General features: G+C 35.8%; 2 protein-coding genes across 6 annotated transcripts in view; one reads left to right on the top strand and one right to left on the bottom strand.

Annotated features, from left to right (window-relative positions):
* Positions 1 to 9,822, top strand: part of capn3b (calpain 3b) — a 19,317-nt gene extending 9,495 nt beyond the window's left edge. Inside the window, exons 10-21 of one of the 3 annotated variants that reach the window (XM_056445522.1) lie at positions 1,185 to 1,196; positions 1,320 to 1,531; positions 2,510 to 2,543; positions 2,717 to 2,743; positions 5,627 to 5,695; positions 5,775 to 5,832; positions 5,940 to 6,004; positions 7,934 to 8,002; positions 8,093 to 8,171; positions 8,250 to 8,366; positions 9,257 to 9,315; positions 9,489 to 9,822. In XM_056445522.1, coding sequence (XP_056301497.1) covers positions 1,185 to 1,196; positions 1,320 to 1,531; positions 2,510 to 2,543; positions 2,717 to 2,743; positions 5,627 to 5,695; positions 5,775 to 5,832; positions 5,940 to 6,004; positions 7,934 to 8,002; positions 8,093 to 8,171; positions 8,250 to 8,366; positions 9,257 to 9,315; positions 9,489 to 9,515 — 828 coding nt within the window. In that variant the 3' untranslated portion in view covers positions 9,516 to 9,822. Of the gene's footprint in view, positions 1 to 1,184; positions 1,197 to 1,216; positions 1,532 to 2,509; positions 2,544 to 2,713; positions 2,744 to 5,626; positions 5,696 to 5,774; positions 5,833 to 5,939; positions 6,005 to 7,933; positions 8,003 to 8,092; positions 8,172 to 8,249; positions 8,367 to 9,256; positions 9,316 to 9,488 lie in introns of those variants that run through there. The other 2 variants (XM_056445521.1, XM_056445523.1) reach the window with 2 other exon arrangements.
* Positions 7,840 to 19,039, bottom strand: znf106b (zinc finger protein 106b). Of its 3 annotated transcripts, XM_056445526.1 has the most exons (12): positions 18,679 to 19,039; positions 17,845 to 17,906; positions 17,571 to 17,768; positions 17,398 to 17,458; positions 15,406 to 15,467; positions 15,028 to 15,213; positions 12,443 to 12,949; positions 12,065 to 12,302; positions 11,930 to 11,990; positions 11,531 to 11,679; positions 11,329 to 11,389; positions 7,840 to 10,478 (listed from the first exon to the last, which is right to left on the bottom strand). In XM_056445526.1, exons 1-12 carry the CDS (start codon positions 18,802 to 18,804, stop codon positions 10,468 to 10,470), a joined length of 1,722 nt encoding a protein of 573 aa, XP_056301501.1. In that variant the 5' UTR covers positions 18,805 to 19,039; the 3' UTR covers positions 7,840 to 10,467. The 3 variants fall into 3 exon arrangements, with proteins under 3 accessions (XP_056301501.1, XP_056301499.1, XP_056301502.1); XM_056445524.1 differs by lacking the exon at positions 7,840 to 10,478 and having other exon boundaries at positions 11,202 to 11,389; XM_056445527.1 differs by lacking the exons at positions 7,840 to 10,478; positions 15,028 to 15,213 and having other exon boundaries at positions 11,202 to 11,389.

Genomic DNA, 19,039 nt, shown 5'->3' with positions numbered 1-19,039 from the left:
TCCATCATTAACATGAAATAGTACTTACTGTATATAATCAACACTCCTAAAAGTAAAGGTCTTTATTGTTCGATGAGCAACCTTCCATGGAGCCTTCCAGTTGCACAAGATATTATTGAGATTATTAAAATGTACTTAAAGGGACACTCAATGTTTTTCTAGCTAAATTGGCTTATTTTCCTCTCACTTAGACTTAAAAAGTAGTTTTACCATTTTTGAATCCATTCCAATAATTTGGTGATTGACTTCAGGAAGAAACAGGCCACCGTCTATAAACAACAGTTTAGTGGACACTGTTCAGCAAGTGAAATTCCTGAGGGTTCATGTCACTGAGAACTTGACTTGGTCTCTTCATACCACTTGTCATGCTATAAGCACATCAGCGACTGCATTTTCTGAGAAGTTTGAGAACGCCTCAGCCCATCAACAAACATTTTACAGAGGATCTGATAAGAGTGTTCTGATAAATGGCATCTCCCTCTGTTTGAAAACAGTAGTGCATCAGACAAAAACACCCTAAAGGGAATAGTTAAGTCATCTGAAATGACCATTGAAGTCAAAATTATATCTATCGAAGAACTGTATATACAACAATGCCTGTCAAGGACAAACAGCATTTTAAGGGATCTAACCCACTCTGGCCACGTTCTGTTCATGCTCCGGCCATCAGGCAGGTGATACCGAAGCCTGATGAGCAGATCTGTGCAGTTCCATGACTGCTTTTATCCTGTTACTATAAGACTTTTGAACAGGACCTATTTTATGAATCACAAATATTGATTTATATTAGGTTTTTAATGTGTTTTCTGCTGCCAAGTTGTTCTTCCTAAATATATATACAGTATATGTTTTTTTTTTCTTGCTGAGTGTTGATGTAACATTCATTCTGCATTACATCTACTATGATGCTCTGAATGACAAAACAAAGGAAACTGAACTGACCATTTCAGTTGAAGAACAGAACATTTACTGTGAGGTGCTTCTTTAGCAGCGCTGTGAGGAATCTTTTTTACACCTTTATTTTAGAGTGAATATACATGGCTAATTAGCATGTATTTGTTAACAGTTAAGTAACCTAAAATTATCATTTGCTTTCACTTGCACTTTTTTTAAATGAATGAATGAATGAATGAATGAATTATATGTGGATTGATTTCAACACCATTTACTCATTGTTTTTCCAGGTTCCTAAGGAGGTATGACTACATTCATGAAGAGACCACACTGAGGACTGTGACTTTTGTTTTGTTTTAACAGAACTTCAATTAATTTAATCCCTGAAACCTTTTAAATAGTCTTATCTGCTAACTTTATTTTAGATGAAGGGCAACCAACAACAACAGCTGTCGAAGGATTTCTTCCTTTATAATGCCTCCACAGCTCGCTCCAAGTCTTACGTCAACATACGTGAGGTGACAGAGCGTTTCTGCCTGAAACCAGGCGAGTATGTCATCATTCCATCCACCTTCGATCCCCACAAGGAGAGCGAGTTTCTGCTTAGAGTCTTCTCTGAGAACAGAAGCACCTCAGAGTGAGTCTGAACACGGCATTTCTTTATGATGGCAAATGTCACTTCAGTTATTACAATAGTATTTATTTACTGATATATTCATTGGTATTATTAGCAGAACATCATGTTGTCATATAAATTATGCAACACTTTTGAATAAAGTTCTAATAATTATTGTGGCTTGAGAAAGGCATCATACTGTTATACCACATAAACTTCTTCTTCTTAGACTATTTTAAGAACGCATCTCCTCCTAGACCATTCATACTACAACCACCAAACTATACTGAATTAAGTTGCTATAGCTTTTTTATACCAACTGATTAAGTGCATCTGAAGTAATCGCTGTAATTCATTACACACATCCTCTGTTTTAAAACATTTTAAACTTGTAAAACTCACTCTTGATCACGTTTGATGATGATTAATGATCCTAGCGAACTGAACACACCTTTTATTCCCGGCTGCTTTGCGCTTGTCCTGTCTTGATTATATGATTATACACAAGACTACCGGACATGTTAATGCGCGCAGCTGTCCGCTCTCCTACGTAAAGTTGCGGTCGATCTGAAAACAGCTCCAATTGGTCCACCGTTTTTATGTTGTTAAATTTGAAAAAAAAAGGACTGGGTCTGTTTATATCACCCCAATATGACAGTTTATACACTATACTTACACACATTTCTGTCCAAACTGCTTGAAAAGTAGATTTTTCACCATAGGTGCCCTTTAAAGGTTTTCTTTTTCAGTTGGCCCAAACTTGACTCCTGAGTGATAAAAAAAGTGTCTATGCATCATTTAAAATGTATAAATCTTCATATAATATTATAAAATACTCATCTGTTAAGCTGTACATAATGTCCCACGTCTGTTAATGACTTCTCTTTGAAAGCTATTAGAAAGCGTTTCATATTTAAGCCCTTTTAACAGTCGACTAGGTTTTTTAAAGAGCCCCTTGACCTGTAAATGCTCCTGTGACAGCTGCATGTTTTCTCTCAGAGTTATAGATGCAGAGATTGAAGCGGAGCTCATGGTGAGATACACCTGTCTCTGTCTGTCTGTCATAATATTTCACTGTCTCCATGCTTGTCTAAATGACTGTCAAATGATCTGGTCTCTTAGTACATCATTCATTTAGATCTTTCAGTACAACCAAATCAAGCCAGAACTCCCATGTTATGTTTCTCTTCTTAAATATACCAGCAGGTAGATAACGTCAAGAAGAAAATCAAGGTAAATATGCGGATGAGATGTTCCATAATTTTCCTTCCTTTTCTATGTGGCATGTTAGGAAGTCAAATAGAGAAATATGGAAAATGACTTTGATGCTGTGTTAATTGGCTTGCTGTTGTCAACATGCAGCTGTTTTCAGCTTTTGTTTGGCTTCAGTAATGACAAACAGCATGTGCACAGCATGATATCAAAAATGTAATTCATTATGACACTCGGAATTATAATAATCACTGCCTGTTTGTGATACGTTTATGTACAGTCAAGGAGAAGGGAAATATCAATTTCTATTCAAATGAACATTTATTATAAGCATATAATAAGGAATTTGCTTTTTTTTGAGAAAAAAAGTGAAAGAAAACACCAAATATAAACAGTTTAGTATTCAAAAGCATATTCAAAATGTTTGATGCATCTTTAAAAGATATAGCTCTCCCTAAAATAAACATTTGCTGTTAAGTTACTCGCCCTCGGGCCATTTAAGGCTTTAAAAGAATTTTAAATTAAAAAGTCAGCATTGAATCTAAATTTACTCTTAATCTTATATGTATGTTCTAAAAGATGCATCCGTGCACCTCATTATTATCTAAAAATGTATTTTAATCAAATATTATAACCTTCTTTTTACCCTTGAAATGACTTTTCTACATTTCTGGTCACATGGAGTGTATGTAAGGTGGAGCTATCAATGCGTGTCTTGTTCCTGCCCTGCTTTTATCAATAAATCAGTGGTACTCAATTTTGTAAGCAAAGCCCATCTTAATGATCCAACTAGTTCACAAAGGACGAAATCATAATATGGGATAAAAGGACAATCCTAACTTGTTTCATGTCCACTTTAAAGAAGATTTTTAGCTAAAACTTGTTCTTGACGAATAACAAGAGAAAAAACAAAAAACAATGTCACTGGCATCCAGCACTTTGACACAGTGTCCTAACTACACACGCTGTGACGCATGATAAAAGCTGTATTTTCCATGTTAAAAGAAGTTTTTGTCCTAACCATCATAAAATTTGCATTTTAGAAATTATTTCTATTCACGTAATGTTGCAACACAACAGCACATACTACTGTGGCCTCAGACACTAAAATCACCTCAGGTACAGATTATGTGCCTTATACGGTGTTAAATGCCCCCAACGTGAGTTTAAATATCATTTTACATCAATAGTTATCTACCATACTATTGAAAGCAGGAGCAGATAGTTCACCTCAGATCTTGAATATAAAATTAATAGCAGACTGTTTGAAAATTACATTCAGAACTGTGACTTTTTGTCTCACAGTTCTAAGATACATCTCACAAACCGAATGACTTATTATTATTTATTTTAGGGTTTTTTCACCTCTTTTATTGGGATAGTATAGTGAATAACAGACAGGAAAATATTGGGAGCAGAGAGAGGGGAAGGGTCGGCATAGGACGTCGAGCCAGGAATCAAACTCGGGTCACCGTGAACACCATGGGGTGCTATATGTCGACGCACTTAACCACTAGGCTATTGGCGCTGACCCGAATGACTTAACTTTTTTAGACTACATTTTTTGTTTTTGGTTTGTTTGCTAGTTGTAGTTTTTTTTACTCTTTAGAAATGAACATCCTATACAGCAAGATAATTTTGTTCCTTTTGTTTGTATTTTTATGTTCAGAAGTATTACCACTGTAGCTTGTTTAGATGATGCTCTTGTGTTTTATGTGACTTCAAGAGCATTGAAAGTCATTTCTACTGGTTATGATGCAGATCATGACTGTTGGTAATGTGCGTTCACTATTCAACACTTCAAATACTTTTTCAAATATAATTTCCATGTTATTTTCCAATAAAAGAGGACAAAAGACAAGTGTGATTGCCAAGTAATTTCACACAGGCTAGATCACCACCAAAAATCTATTGCAACATTCAAATGTAGCATTTCAGTGTTCATTTTTGCAGAGGATGATCTGTGATACAGAGAAAATGTCTCTGTTAAATCAAGTCACTCCGGTGCTACATGTGAAACTATGGGATAGAGGTAGATTTTCTCCCAGTGACAGGGTTTATGGTCAAAAAAAAAGTAGATCAAGACGAAGAGCTGGTCTGAACTCTCCTGGATCTTAGCAACCATTTGAATCTTTTTGGCTCGAGACTTCCGGTCTCATTCACTTCCATTCATTTTTAGACATTAAAAACATCTTGTTATGCTGCTTGATGTTAGAAACTGATCTTTTTTATTATATTATTTTGCTTTGTCTGAATAGTCAAGTAGTTTGACCGGTTTCTGTGGTTTATTATTCCTAGTAATTTCTCCCATAGGCAGCTGAATCGGAAGTTCTAAAACAATCGCAAAAACGAGCGCACTTCCCCATTGGAGAATAAGGTCAATAGTAAGAGTGTCTTATGATCAGCTACTCAGTAGCCTATTAATAATGCTTAAGTTATTAATTAGATTAAAAGCCTTTACCATTTCGTTGCAAGTGGCTGGTATATAAAGGTTTCTGTCATGTCGCGTCACTGTTGATGCAGACAAATTGCTTGTCGCTGGAATACTGTAAAACATACAGGCAAAATTAGTGCATTCAAGACTTATGAAGTGATAAGATCTTATCTAGTGAACAGATGTTATACAACATTATTACCTTAGCTTCCTCTCCGTCATGATGAAAAATACGTTAATTTTGTGTTCCCTGTATGTTTTTTTACTCTCAAAATGCTGGTAGCCATTGACATTCATGAATAATCAAAAACGTCATGAAAAAATAGCTTCAGGTAAAATGTTTTTTAATGTTGTCCTAGAAAATATAACGTCACTTACATTTTTAGCGGTGTGAGGGTAAAATTAACAAATTTTCTTTTTTGGGTAAAACATCCTTTAAATTATTAAGCTGTATTTCTAATATTTCTCAGCCATTTGAGGAAGAGGAGACTGAAGAGGAAAAGCAGTTCAGGGCCATCTTTCAGCAGATAGCTGGAGACGTGAGTGCAATCATGAAATGCATTTTAAAAACATGACATTTACTTCACACAATCACTGCAACCATATTGCTTCTTGCAGGATATGGAGATTAATGCCAATGAGCTCAGGACTGTCCTAAACAGAGTGGTTGCCAAACGTGAGAAAAAAAAACAACAACTTGTTTTTGCCTACTAATTGTCTATTAATAGATGCCTAGATATCTAGCAAGAGCTGATAATGAATGCTTTCCTTTCCTTTCCTCAGATAAAGAGCTAAAAACAGAGGGCTTCAGTCTGGAGAGTTGCAGAAGTATGATCGCACTCCTGGATGTATCCTTCATTTAGTTCTACTGTGCATTATGGACAATATCTGATTATTTGCAATGTAAAGAAGCAGCGCGACCACCAAGTTTTCAGTAACGGAAGAATTAGTTTGCATTGAATATGCCTACTTCCATACAGCTACAGAGAAAAATAAGAGATCATTTGAAAATTCTCAGGATTTATTATGTCTGGGATTGATTTGATTTTTTTAATAACTCTATAAATGTATGAAATAATTGTATAAGTAAAAGTAAAATATTCAAATTTATATTTTTATTTCCCAGAAAATAACAATTGATCAAAATAACAAAACGTTTTTGATCAATTAATTTCGTAACTCTTCTGAAAAAAACCCCAATACAAACATGTCAGAAATCGTGGCATCTTTTTGTTATGTTGACCATATTGTCATTTTATCACACACAAACCCAACTATTAACTGTTTTCAAGTAATATCTTATTTTTCCCCCCATAACTGTAAATGAAAAGCGTTCTGAGAGAAAAGTATATTTGAATAGTCATTCATAAGAGAGCAGGCAAAAATTATGACCTACTCCAGGTGAAATTCTGCAGTGTACATTTGAAGGGCAATTCACTAGCCTACAATGCCACAGGAGAATATTTGTAAATGCTTTAGTCTTCATTAACAGATTAATAAGTTTACATTGAATTTAAACTTCCATACAGCTATGGGGGAAAATAAGAGATCATTTGAAACATTTCTGAATTTATTATGTCTGGCTTTGATTAGATTTTTAAAAATCCTATAAATGCATTAAATATTTTTTCCAAGTAAAATATTGACATTATATTTTTACTACCAAGAAAAAGACAATAGGTCAAAATAACAAAAGTTTTCCATCAAATAGTGATTTTGTAAAAAACGAATAGAAACATGTCTGAAATCAGGCCATAGTTTGTTGTTGATCATATTGTCATTTTATCACAAACACAACTATTAACTGTTTTCAAATACCCCACCCCTTCCGTCCTAGCTGTATATGAAGAGTTGTGTGAGAAAATTATATTTGAATTCATGGTTCATAAGAAAGTAGGGGGAAAAGTATGACCTGCTACTGCAATAGTAGTACTGAAATTCTGCAGTATGCAGTTGCAAATGCTAAAGTTATTACCCTACAAGTCCACAGGAGAATATTTGTAAATGCTTTAAACCAGATGGGGGCGACATCATAATTTTCCACCAACTACTGCACTATTTTAGGGTGCAAAACAAAAACCACTGAAGATTTTGTAAATAAATAAATGTATATGTAAATAAATGTAGACGGACGTACGGACAGACAGACAGACAGACAGACAGACAGACAGACAGACAGACAGATAGGATAGATAGACAGGATAGATAGATAGACAGGATAGATAGATAGATAGATAGATAGATAGATAGATAGATAGATAGATAGATAGATAGATAGATAGATAGATAGATAGATAGATAGATAGATAGATAGATAGATAGACAGGATAGACAGACAGACGGATAGATAGACGGATGGATGGACGGATGGATGGATGGACGGACGGACGGATGGACGGACGGACGGACGGACGGACGGACGGACGGACGGACGGACGGACGGACGGACGGACGGACGGACGGACGGACGGACGGACGGACGGACGGACGGACGGACGGACGGACGGACGGACGGACGGACGGACGGACGGACGGACGGACAGATAGATAGATAGATAGATAGATAGATAGATAGATAGATAGATAGATAGATAGATAGATAGATAGATAGATAGATAGATAGACAGATAGACGGACGGACGGATGGATGGATAGTCTAAATAGTGGCCTCTTGTAACCTGGATGAATTGTCAGAATTACTTTATTTCAAAGTTGATCACAGTTTTCCACCCAGCTACACAATCGCACTGAAATGTATCTCAACTACAACACTTTAGACTGATGGAACAGGCCATCTAAACCTGCAGGAGTTCAAACACTTATGGAACAAGATTAAACAGTGGAAGGTATGCATCGATGTTATTTTCTTGTTAGATCAGCAGGTTACACTACACTGCTGCAACATGTTAAAGACATGCTCCGTTTCTGATTTACAGCTGGTGTTTACACGTTTCGACACGGACAAATCCAGTACAATCAGCAGTTTTGAGATGAGGAACGCACTTACTGACGCAGGTTGGACAATCAGACATCTTTATTTAACAAATCATTTTGTAGCCTTTTGTAACCCTGAGATTTGTCTCTGTGCCTCAGGTTTTCAACTCAACAATCAGCTGTATGACATCATTTGCATGCGATATGCCAATGAACACATGGAGCTGGATTTCGACAGCTACATTAGCTGCTTAGTGCGACTGGAGGGGATGTTTAGTAAGTTTTTTAAATTTTTTATTTCACTCTTCCTGGATTTGGTCACCACAATATTATCCCAATTTTGGCACATTTTACTTACATTTTACACATTTACTAGAACTAATGATTTTTTTTAGTGTAGATATTGCATGACAGTGAATTAAAGGGGTAGATCCACCAAAAATGAAAATTTGCACACTATTTACACACCCTCAAGTGGTTAATAACCTTAATGAGTTTCCTTATTCTGTTCAAAACAAAAGAAGATACTTTGAAGAAAGCTGAAAGTGTGCAAACATTGACATCCATAGGAAAAACAAATACTATGGATGTCAATGTTTCCACATTTTCAGTTTTCTTCAAAATATCCTGTTTAGTTTTCAACAGAAGAAAAAAGTATAAGTAAAGTGTGAGTAAATGACAGATTTTTTTTTTTTTTGGAGTGAATATCGCTTTTCTTCCAAATGCTTCTCTTAATGTTTATACAGTGAGCTTTTGTTAAGCAAAATTACAAAAAAAAAAAATTCTCTTTTTAACACCTCAACGTGACCCTTTTCTGATGTTTTTAAAATAAATATTTCACTTTATTTTAATGTAAAAAAATTGCATTAAATTAAAAAATAAATAATAATAAAATATACATTTATTTGTTCTAATAGAAATAAAACAGCTAATAAATATTATACAAGTAATGCTTTTATTTTGGCACATTTCAAGGCTGCTTTCACTGTTAGGAGCCAAGCGTAACCCTTAAACGATAAGGTAACAAGATGATTCGTCAGGAACTAGTGTGTAGTCTGGCATGTTTTTTGTCCTTGGTGCACAGGAGTCAAAATCTACCACAGTGGCTATCTTTTGAGATGCTTTATTGCTATCGGACACCTGTAGTAAAAGAGATTCTCCAACAGGGGCGTTCAGAGCCTTTGACAAGGATGGTGATGGACTTATCAAGCTCAATGTTTTTGAGGTAAGCCACATAATTTTCGTGTGTATTAAACTTTACCAGGATAAAGACAGGAGATGTGTCAGAATAAGTAGAAGCATACTATTCATTTAGATTTTAATTTTTATTTGTACACATTTATAATCCCTGCTATTTATCACTCTAACAAGTTCTTGCTTTCTGTTTTATATGCACAGTGGCTTCAACTGACAATGTACGCCTAAAGACAAAAACACAGAAGACAGCCTGGCAAAACTGAAGTTGGTAGAAACTACATATTGTGCGCATCTATTAGGTGGAGCAGTGCAGACAGAAAGAGCTACATCTGAATCTAAATTAATTCTTCTACAAATGCTGGTCAAGAACAAACCAAATTGATTTTGAGCTACTGAATGGACCATAATGCCTCATTCAGACTGCTCCTTTAAACTCAAATGTTGACATCTAAACACATCATTCTTATAAACGATGTGTGCTTCTGTGCAACTGTAAATAATTAAACCGAATAAAGTGTTTCACCATTCTATTCCACTAGCTGCCCTAGGCATGTATTGCTGAGCATAAACAAACAGCTCAAAATAGTGCAAAAAAAATATGTTCATGATTGCAAGCAATGGGTAAACACATGATTAACCTTGGGTGTAAACAAAGCATCTTGTGCTAGACTAGCAAAATCCCACATAAAAACAACCAGAATATTTCGAGTTGTTTTCAGATTCCTAAGAAAATAACTGTGCTGAACAATAAATAAACATATTCAGCTGACGCTATTATAAAAGTTTTGCTATTATGATGCTATTTTGAAACTGATCTTAATCTTAAGACGTGTAACAGCTCTGCTGAGAAGCACAAACATGCTCTCTTAGCTTGACATAATACGGCAGATGATCTAAACAAAAAAAATATATCATTTTTCAAAACTATATACAAAAAAATGTAATTTCTAGCAATACAAAAGTGCTATTGCTATTCAAATGAGAAATTTTCCTTTTCGAAAATGTTCTTTCTAGGAATAATCAGCATCGATTTGAATAAATTAGTGCAAAATTATATGTGAACTGCTATCATCACTTATGCATTCTTTGCTCTGAGATGAGATGCGAGCTCACGGAGGTTAGTCAGTATTGTGAGAGGTAGGTCCTGTAGTGCCATCTTCTGGTCTGGAGGACTGGAACGCTAACTGGTATCTGACAACACATTACAAGCATATATAAAACATATGCATTGTTATGGTATGATTATTAACAGATGAAGTCCAAATTATTAGCCATCCTGTGAAGTTTTTTTTTTCTTTTTCAAATATTTCCCAATGTTTGACAGAGCAAGGAAATTTTCACAGTATGTCTGATAATATTTTTTCTTCTGGAAAAAGTCTTTGTTTTATTTCAGCTAGAATAAAAGCAGTTTTACATTTTTAAAAAAACATTTTAAGGTCCAAATTATTAGCCCCCTTAGGCTATTTTTTTTCGATTGACTAGAGCAGTGTTTCCCAACCCTGTTCCTGAAGGCACACCAATAGTACACATTTTCAATCTCTCCCTAATCAAACACACCTGAATCAACTCATCAGAAGATTAGAAGAGACTCCAAAACCTGAAGTTAATGGGTCAGATAAGGGAGACATTCAAATTATGTACTGTTGGTGTGCCTCCAGGAACAGGGTTGGGAAACACTGGACTAGAGAACATACCACTGTTATACAATGATTTGCCTAATTACCCTAACTTGACTAATTAACCTAATCAACCCTTTAAATGTCACTTTAAGTTGAATACTAGTGTCTTAAAAAACATTATTTACTAAGATATTATTTACTGTCATCATGGCAAAGATAAAAAAAAATCAGTTATTAGAAATGAGTTATTAAAAGTATTATGTTTAGAAACGTGTTGAAAACATCTCTACACAGAAATTGGGGGAAAAGTATTTACAAGAGGGCTAATAACTCTGACTTCAACTGTATAATATTATATATTATAGTCAGATCTATCAGGTGGTGGGAATACTTGCTGAACTGAATGAATTAGGTGTTCTTACTCTTCATTTGCTGTAGTATCTTCATGCGCTTTTCCCTGAGTGAGGCCATCTCTGAGGTTACCTGATAACAGAAGAATTGATGCTGCATTAAGTGTGTAGGTGGTTTATTACGAGTGTCCATATAGTGTAAAATTGAAATGAAACTGTAGCTTCATAAATACTCAAGGAGGTAAAGAGCTTGCGACAATGAGTATAAACGTACCTGTTGTTTAACAGCTAGCAGACGCTGAACTTCAGTGTATGTGCTCTGTAAAATGGAGTGCGCCTGGATCAGCTGGTCACCTACATTCTCCAAAGAGCGGGTCAACTCGTCTTCTTTCAAAGACAGCGCCAACAACTTATTCACATTCCCTAAGAACACACACACACAACATTGTGGCATACTGATGTGTCAATTATGATAGTGTTGATATTTTAATTACTCCTCACTGAGGTTCAATTAATTATTTAACTGCAATTGATGGTAAAGTTGAAGTAAAACTAAAACGTCAACAAATATTTGTCAATCTTAAATGATATCATAATTTTAAAAATGTAATATTAAGAATGAATGTTGAATAGGAATTACTAATAATTAATAATAGTAAAATTCATCACTCACCTTTTTTGAATATTTTGCCATTTCTCTCAGGATTCGGGTTATGCCCATTATGAGAAATGTCCTGAAATTAGATTTAGTTTTTTTAAATCAACCTATTTCAGTAGATTCATATACTTGCAACAAATTCCCTCATACTTGTTTTCTTTTCTTAGTTGTCTGGATGTTGTGATTCTCCAGAAACGTCTCGCTCTGTTCTTTCTCACTTTCGTTTGATTTCTTTCTCTTCATGCACACAGCATGAGGCTGAACATTTTCAGCAGTCTCCAATACCCGGCTGTCATTTTTTGAAGTTTGGTTTTCAAGCGCCGTCTCAGGCAGAGAAGAAACAGATGGAAGAGAATCAGAGTGTGGCTGTACTTCATTCATCTCTTTTCTAGGGAGAAAGAGATCATAAAACTTAATCTCAATAAAGTCTGAAGACTTTTAAGACAAAAAAACATTCTTGTGATTAAAATTTTTTACATTTTCTTGGCTTTCAATTAATCAATAAATACATCCATAATGTATCCACACCTTGCCATGGGCTCAAAAACTGCATTTATTGCTTTTTCCTGTGGATGTTGGAGAACAACAGCTTCATGCTCAGTTGTTTTCTTCTGATTTGTACAATCTTGTCTTGCTGTTGTCGTCAGGCTGTATCTGTGAGCCTCCAACCTGCTTTGGACCAATGCAGGGGAACATGAAGGCTCAACAGAAGCACCACCTTCAGTTTCTGGAGTCACGTCATACACATCACCTCCTCTTTTTTCAGGGTTTGGATGTGTAGTGTGAGCAGAAACTTCTGGAGGACGATGCTCTGCTGGTTTCACAAGTGGCCCATTTAGGTTGTCCATATCACGCATGCCCTCTTGTCTCCATTTAGACAGGATTTGGATAAGCTGCGTAGATGTTGGACTGTCATTTCGATTTTTTGCATTTGTAAACTCATTCACAACTACTGGTGTTGACCAATATGTGCTATTATATGTAGTTTTTGCCTGTGCCCCTTTTCCCCAACATTTTCTTTTCTCCATATTCCTCCTTACAAGAAGAAAGAAAGCAGTAGTTAGTGTAATGGACTGTTCTAACAAGACATGTTATTGTATTTCACAAAAAAAATGCAACAAACTGGGTCTCATTCAACAATAACTGCAACGACTTTTCTTTTTTCCTCATCGTACGTATGCTGTCAAACTGCCTGTTGCCAATGTTCATACAAGGATGTATGAACCACCATTCACAATAGCATAATGTTCAAACTAAGCAGTTTTCTGTTGGTGTACATAGCAAATTTGTGATGAATCCACGATGAACCATCAGTTTCTAACAGAGAACAATTATGGATAAACACAAATATGTAGAGAAGGTTTATACACCATTTTCAAAATAAAAACTAAAACTTATTTGTGCTTTTTGTATGTTCAATTATACAACAACATCAGTTTGAAGGTCCCAAAATAGTTATACCATCGATATGCATCTACCATCTATAAGCTGATGACTCTCAAATCTACTTCCCCATTAAATCTGGGGATCAATCCTCCCTTCAGCCTTTGTTTAATTGTATGGCTGATGTGAAGTGTTGTTTATCGAATAACTAATCGAATTATTCTCTAACTGAATGAGGACAAGTGTGAATTTATTGTTTTTGGTCAAAAAGGTTTGGATTCTAATGACGATCTATCATTGCTTCCTGGAAAAATATGTTCCTGTGTAAAAAGTCTTGGTGGTATTTTTGACTCCGAGCTTAAATTTGATCGCCAAATTAATGCGGTTGTCCAAAATATTTATTTCTATCGTTGATCTATTGCCAAGACTGTCCTCTCTTTCAGTGACTTGGAGAAGGTTGTTCATGCCTTCATCTCTTCTTGTCTGGATTTTTGGAACGCATTATATCTGGGTGTAAGGCAGGCCTCTCTCTCTCGTCTGCAGCTGGTCTAGAACTCCGCTGCCAGGTTTTTAACAGCCACAAAATAATGGAGAACGCATCACACCTGTACTGGTTTCCCTACACTTGTTATCAATCTAGTTTAATATTCAGTACAAAGTAATGTATGTTTTTAAATCCCTCCATGGTCTGGCCATTGAGTATATTCCTGAGCTAATTAATATACACCAACCTTGAGATCTCTTCGCTCTAATGATCAACTCTATTTGACAGTTCCGGGATCATGCTTGAAATGTCGAGGTGATAGAGCTTTTTAGTAGCAGATCCAAGACTTTGGAAAGATCTTGCTCTCTCCTTAAGAATATCTCCTATTTTGGTGATTTTTTTTTAGAGGTCAATGAAAACACTTATTTTCTTAAGCTTTTAATCATATGTTGTAAGTTCATGTATTTTGGTTCCTTGTATGTTTGCACGTATTATGTGTTTTTATGTCCCAGTGATGGGCTGCAGCTGGAAGGGCATTCGTTGCGTAAAATATATGCTGGATAAGTTGGCGGTTCATTCCACTGTGGTGACCCCACATTAATAAAGGGACTAAGCCGAATGAATGTATGTGTTTTTATGTACAGCACTTTGGTACCCATTGTGGTTGGTTGAAAGTGCTCTAGAAATTAATAGAGTTGAGTTTCTGAAAATGATACCATTTGTTCATGTAGCTACAACAAAAACTAAAAAATAAGTATTCAAAAAGGCAATAGGCGATATCTTTTCCACTATTAGTACAGTAAGAACGGACTTCAATCACAACACACATACAGTACAAACAATTTCTTCCTAACCTTGATGAATCAGAGTATTGTAAATGATCATCATCATTCATCTTTCCGCACATTTAAAACGTTCATTTATGCCTTTCAGTCCTCTGAGCAAATACATGAAATATCTAAAAACTCTTGAGGTTTTAGCTGCTGATCCTCCTTTTTAAAAAATATAATATTATTAAAATGTGATATAAGTCACTGGAATATTATGATCTTTATCCAAGAAGAACAAAAAAAATTCAAAGTCTGAAAACAAAGTTAATGAATGAGACACAATGAGTTTGCATATCTACAAGTTAAACAATTCGGTTTGAACTAATCTGAATACTGCTAAATAACTTAGCAATATTCTCCAAGAGTTCAGTCCCTCAGCAATCATTAATTTAAAGGACATATAATTAAAAACTAACCTTTGGGCACAAATGTTTCTGAGTTCATCGTCCATATCAGCATTGTAGTCCACTAACTGTCCATCAGCCGTATTCTTCTTGAGTTTAAACATCATGTATTGGTGTTCAATAGTTTGGATATGCAGGTTAAAATTTGCCAAACGTTCATATGACAACTCACAAGCCCTGCACTTATGCACTTGTGGTCTGTAGGAAGAAAACCATACATTTACAAAAAACTACTACAGGTAAACAGTAGTCAACATTTAAAGTGGATCATCATTTTTCTTCAAAATGATCCTAAACTATTAAACATCCCCCATTCTTGTCTTGATCCACTTCGAATTTGGACTGCTGTAGAACAGCATAAGCAAGATGATGCTTTAGAGAGTCACATACCTGCCTTTCAGCTGCTCAATCATCTGATGGTGTAAACAACCGTTCATATGTACATCGATATCCTGTTACAACAAAGATCATGATTGTAAAGAGTAGAGCAAGGATATTAGCAGCAAAATGTGTTTATACCAGGGGTGCCCAAACTTTTTCATATGACATATTACATTGAAGTTGCCATGGGTAATTTCCTCAGTGATTTCATAACATTTCACAATAAAAACATTACTTTAAATTGTATTATCTAATGCAGTATTATAACTTTTTAATGATAACTTATTGAATAAAAAAAAAAACAAATAACAGTGGAGTTCAATGCAGAATACACCAGTCAAGCACAATCTGCCTTCGACTTGATTTGCTCACCAAAGTCTCTGCATTGTCGGGTGACATTATTTACATATAAACAAACCCTGATTAATTTACACCATTTCTGTTGGCTTTTAATATAATAATAATAATCATTTATATTTATATAGTGCCTTTCCAGAGCTCAAGGACACTTTACAAAGAATGCGACAAAAAGAGATAGTAAAAGCAGACACAAACATACAGGAAGTCAAATATAACAAACTGGAAATACAAAAACAAGACCAAAGAGACAAATAAGCAGAGTGCCGGTGGATCATATAAAGTGGTCAGTTTGGCAGGTCAGAAGTGAAGCATTCAGAAAATAAGTGAGTTTTAAGTAAAGATTTGAATTTTAAGATATTATTAGCTGAACGGAGTGAGTGTGGTAGAGAGTTCCAGAGTTTGGGTGCTATAACACGAAATGATCTGCCCCCCATTGAAGAGAGGCGGTACCGGGGGACAACGAGAAGGCCAGAGTCAGCAGAACGTAATGAGCAAGTAGGGGTGTAGGGGACAAGCATGTTGCAAAAATAAGAGGGAGCTAGGCTATTTAGGGATCTAAATGCAAGGAGGAGAATTTTGAATTAATGCGGTATACAGCTGGGAGCCAATGGAGGTCGCACAAGATTGGGGTTATATGAGCGGATTGTTTGGTATGAGTGAGTATTCTAGCCGTAGAGTTTTGAATATACTGTAATCTGGAGATGAGGCTGGCAGGCAGACCAATGAAAAGGGCATGACAGTAGTCAATGCGTGAAGAGACAAATGCATGGATGACAGTCTCTGCAACTTTGCTACTGATGAAGGGACGCAGTTGGGCAATGCAACATAAAAGAAAGAATGCAGATTTAACAACAGATTTAATGTGAGACTGAAAGGAGAGTGTGGAGTCAAAGATTACGCCTGAATTTTATAACAGAAATAGATGTTTTAATGTGAGAGCCAGCAATCTCACAGGAGAAACTGGTGGAAATAATGCAGGCAAGTGCTGGGGTGCCAATGAAAAGGATCTCAGTTTTGTCCATGTTGAGTTTCAGAGAATTTGAATTAAGTCAATCATTAATGTCCTTCACACAAGCAGAGATTTTATCAATTTGGGCGGATGAAGTAGGTGTATAGACAGAGTAGAGTTGAATATCGCCTGCATAAAAGTGATAGTTTAGACAATGACGTTGTAAAATCAGACCAAGTGGGATTAGGTATATTGTGAATAATAGTAGGCCTAGAACAGGTCCCTGGGGAACACCTCTCTTTCACAGTGATCGAAAAAAATCCTTAACAGAGATGAAGAATTGTCTATCTGAGAGATATGAAGAAAACCAAGTAAGAGCAGTACCAGAAATACCCAGATCAGAGAGACGTGAGATAAGTAAATCCAGAAGTTTAACAATAAAACAAACAAAGAGTTACATTAAATTTGAACTGACAATCTTGAAACCACCCCATCATTCTCCCTCTCTTCTCAGATGAGATGGCGGGCCAAATTAAAGGTTACCCTGGGCCAATTTTTGTCATTACAGAACGATATTTAAATACAATATTAAGCTGAATTTTGTAGCTTTCAATCATAATGTTGTCATTCTCATAGGGGATGCAGTGGTGTTTTTGCATAATATCATAATAAAAAGGTAAAAAGCTGCTAACCTGTACAGGGAAACTCTTACAGCATACAAAACAAGTGCTGCAATCTTTGTGTTGTTGCTTCCTAAATAAATGAAAAGTACATATTAGAATGTCATAGCATGCAAACGTAAAGGCAGTTTATACACTCGAACATTTTTAATTAAAACTTTTAGGTTTAATCATGACAAAATTACCTTTGTTGCCGTATTTTAAGGGCTCTAAGTTCATCTTTAGTAAGAACAATATTGTAGTCCTCTCGAAGTTGCTTTTGCTTTCCTTTAGTGTGGAGAAGAAACAACCTATGTGTGTGCTCAGGGGTTGAAATATGCTCTTCATACATCTCAAGTCCCATCACAGACACATCACAGGCAAAACAGTTATGCAACTGTTTACTGCAATGACAAAAGTGCATATTTACTTTATGAAAGAAGGGCATTATAACAATATGGTCAAATTAAAATTTCATACCTGCCCTTGATATGTTCGATTGCCTCATGGTGCACATAAGAATGTATATGACTACTCAAATTCTGGAAAAAAATATATAGCTATTTAATTATTTTTGTCAATCATATAATAACCATTTTTACATAATTCTCTCCAAGTATAAGTGAGTATTTTATTTACAGTAAAACTATGGCTCAGTGTTTAGCACTGTCGCCTCACAGCAAGAAGGTCGCTAGTTCGAGCCTCGGCTGGGTCAGTTGGCGTTTCTGTGTGAAGTTTGCATGTTCTCCCCGTGTTTGTGTAGGTTTCCTCTGGGTGCTCCGGTTTCCCCAACAGTCCAAAGACATGCAGTACAGGTGAATTGGGTAAGTTAAATAGGACGCAGTGTATGTGTGTGAATGTGAGAGTGTATGAGGGTTTCCCAGTACTGGGTTGCAGGTGGAAGGGCATCCACTGTGTAAAACTTATTCTGGATAAGTTGGTGCTGTGGCGACCCCTGATTAATAAAGGGACTAAGCTGAAAAGAAAATGAATGAATGAAAACTGTGTTACATTAATGTAGTGAGTGTATAGAAATGATTATAAATCTTTTGTTACATATTTCTAGTGACATGCAGATGAATGACTGATGGATAACAAAAACATGTCAAGTAATAACATTGATGACTCTTCCTGCACTCACACATTTTGTCCAAAGCATTTTCAGGATGAAAACAAATTATAGCAAGCAGCAAACACATAACGTTAGATAACTTATTATCATATAACTCCTATGACCATCAAAATTATATGATCAGACAACAAACAATGATAATAACGTTACAATTTAAGCGAGTAGGACTGCAAGTTACAAACCTTTTCACCGTACTGTTGACCGCAAATCAAACATCTCCTGTAATTTCTCCCGATATTGGGCTTAACGTGAACATAATTGCGTTTTTTCTTCGTTTTGGCTTTGGCTTGGTTTGGTTTGGCTTTCATTGCTGCTTTAGGTCAGAAAACAATCCAAGTAATGTAAGTTCTCGTGACAGGAAGGCTGTTTTAACTGTTCACTAGGAGCAGCTAGCTGGAAGATTCTTGTCATCAATCGTAGCGTAATACGAACCAATTATATATTAATTTTCCTAAATATACATTCTATCACTTCTTGTCAGCAAATTAGCCGTCCACATGTTTACTGAATCTTCTGAACATGTTGGTGGCTGGCGGTGTTGCC

The sequence above is a fragment of the Danio aesculapii genome, chromosome 20 (genome assembly GCF_903798145.1).
Source record: "Danio aesculapii chromosome 20, fDanAes4.1, whole genome shotgun sequence".
In the NCBI taxonomy this organism is placed as follows: domain Eukaryota; kingdom Metazoa; phylum Chordata; class Actinopteri; order Cypriniformes; family Danionidae; genus Danio; species Danio aesculapii.
This window is presented reverse-complemented; position numbering and strand designations above follow the sequence as displayed.

Coding starts and splice junctions, on each gene's coding strand:
- znf106b (XM_056445524.1), bottom strand. CDS start 18,804: ATGAAAGCCAAACCAAACCAAGCCAAAGCCAAAACGAAGAAAAAACGC. Junction 15,468..17,397: donor GTAAGAGTTTCCCTGTACAG/GTTAGCAGCTTT, acceptor TTGTTGTAACAG/GATATCGATGTACATATGAA. Junction 12,950..15,027: donor AGAAACATTTGTGCCCAAAG/GTTAGTTTTTAA, acceptor TCTTCTTGTAAG/GAGGAATATGGAGAAAAGAA.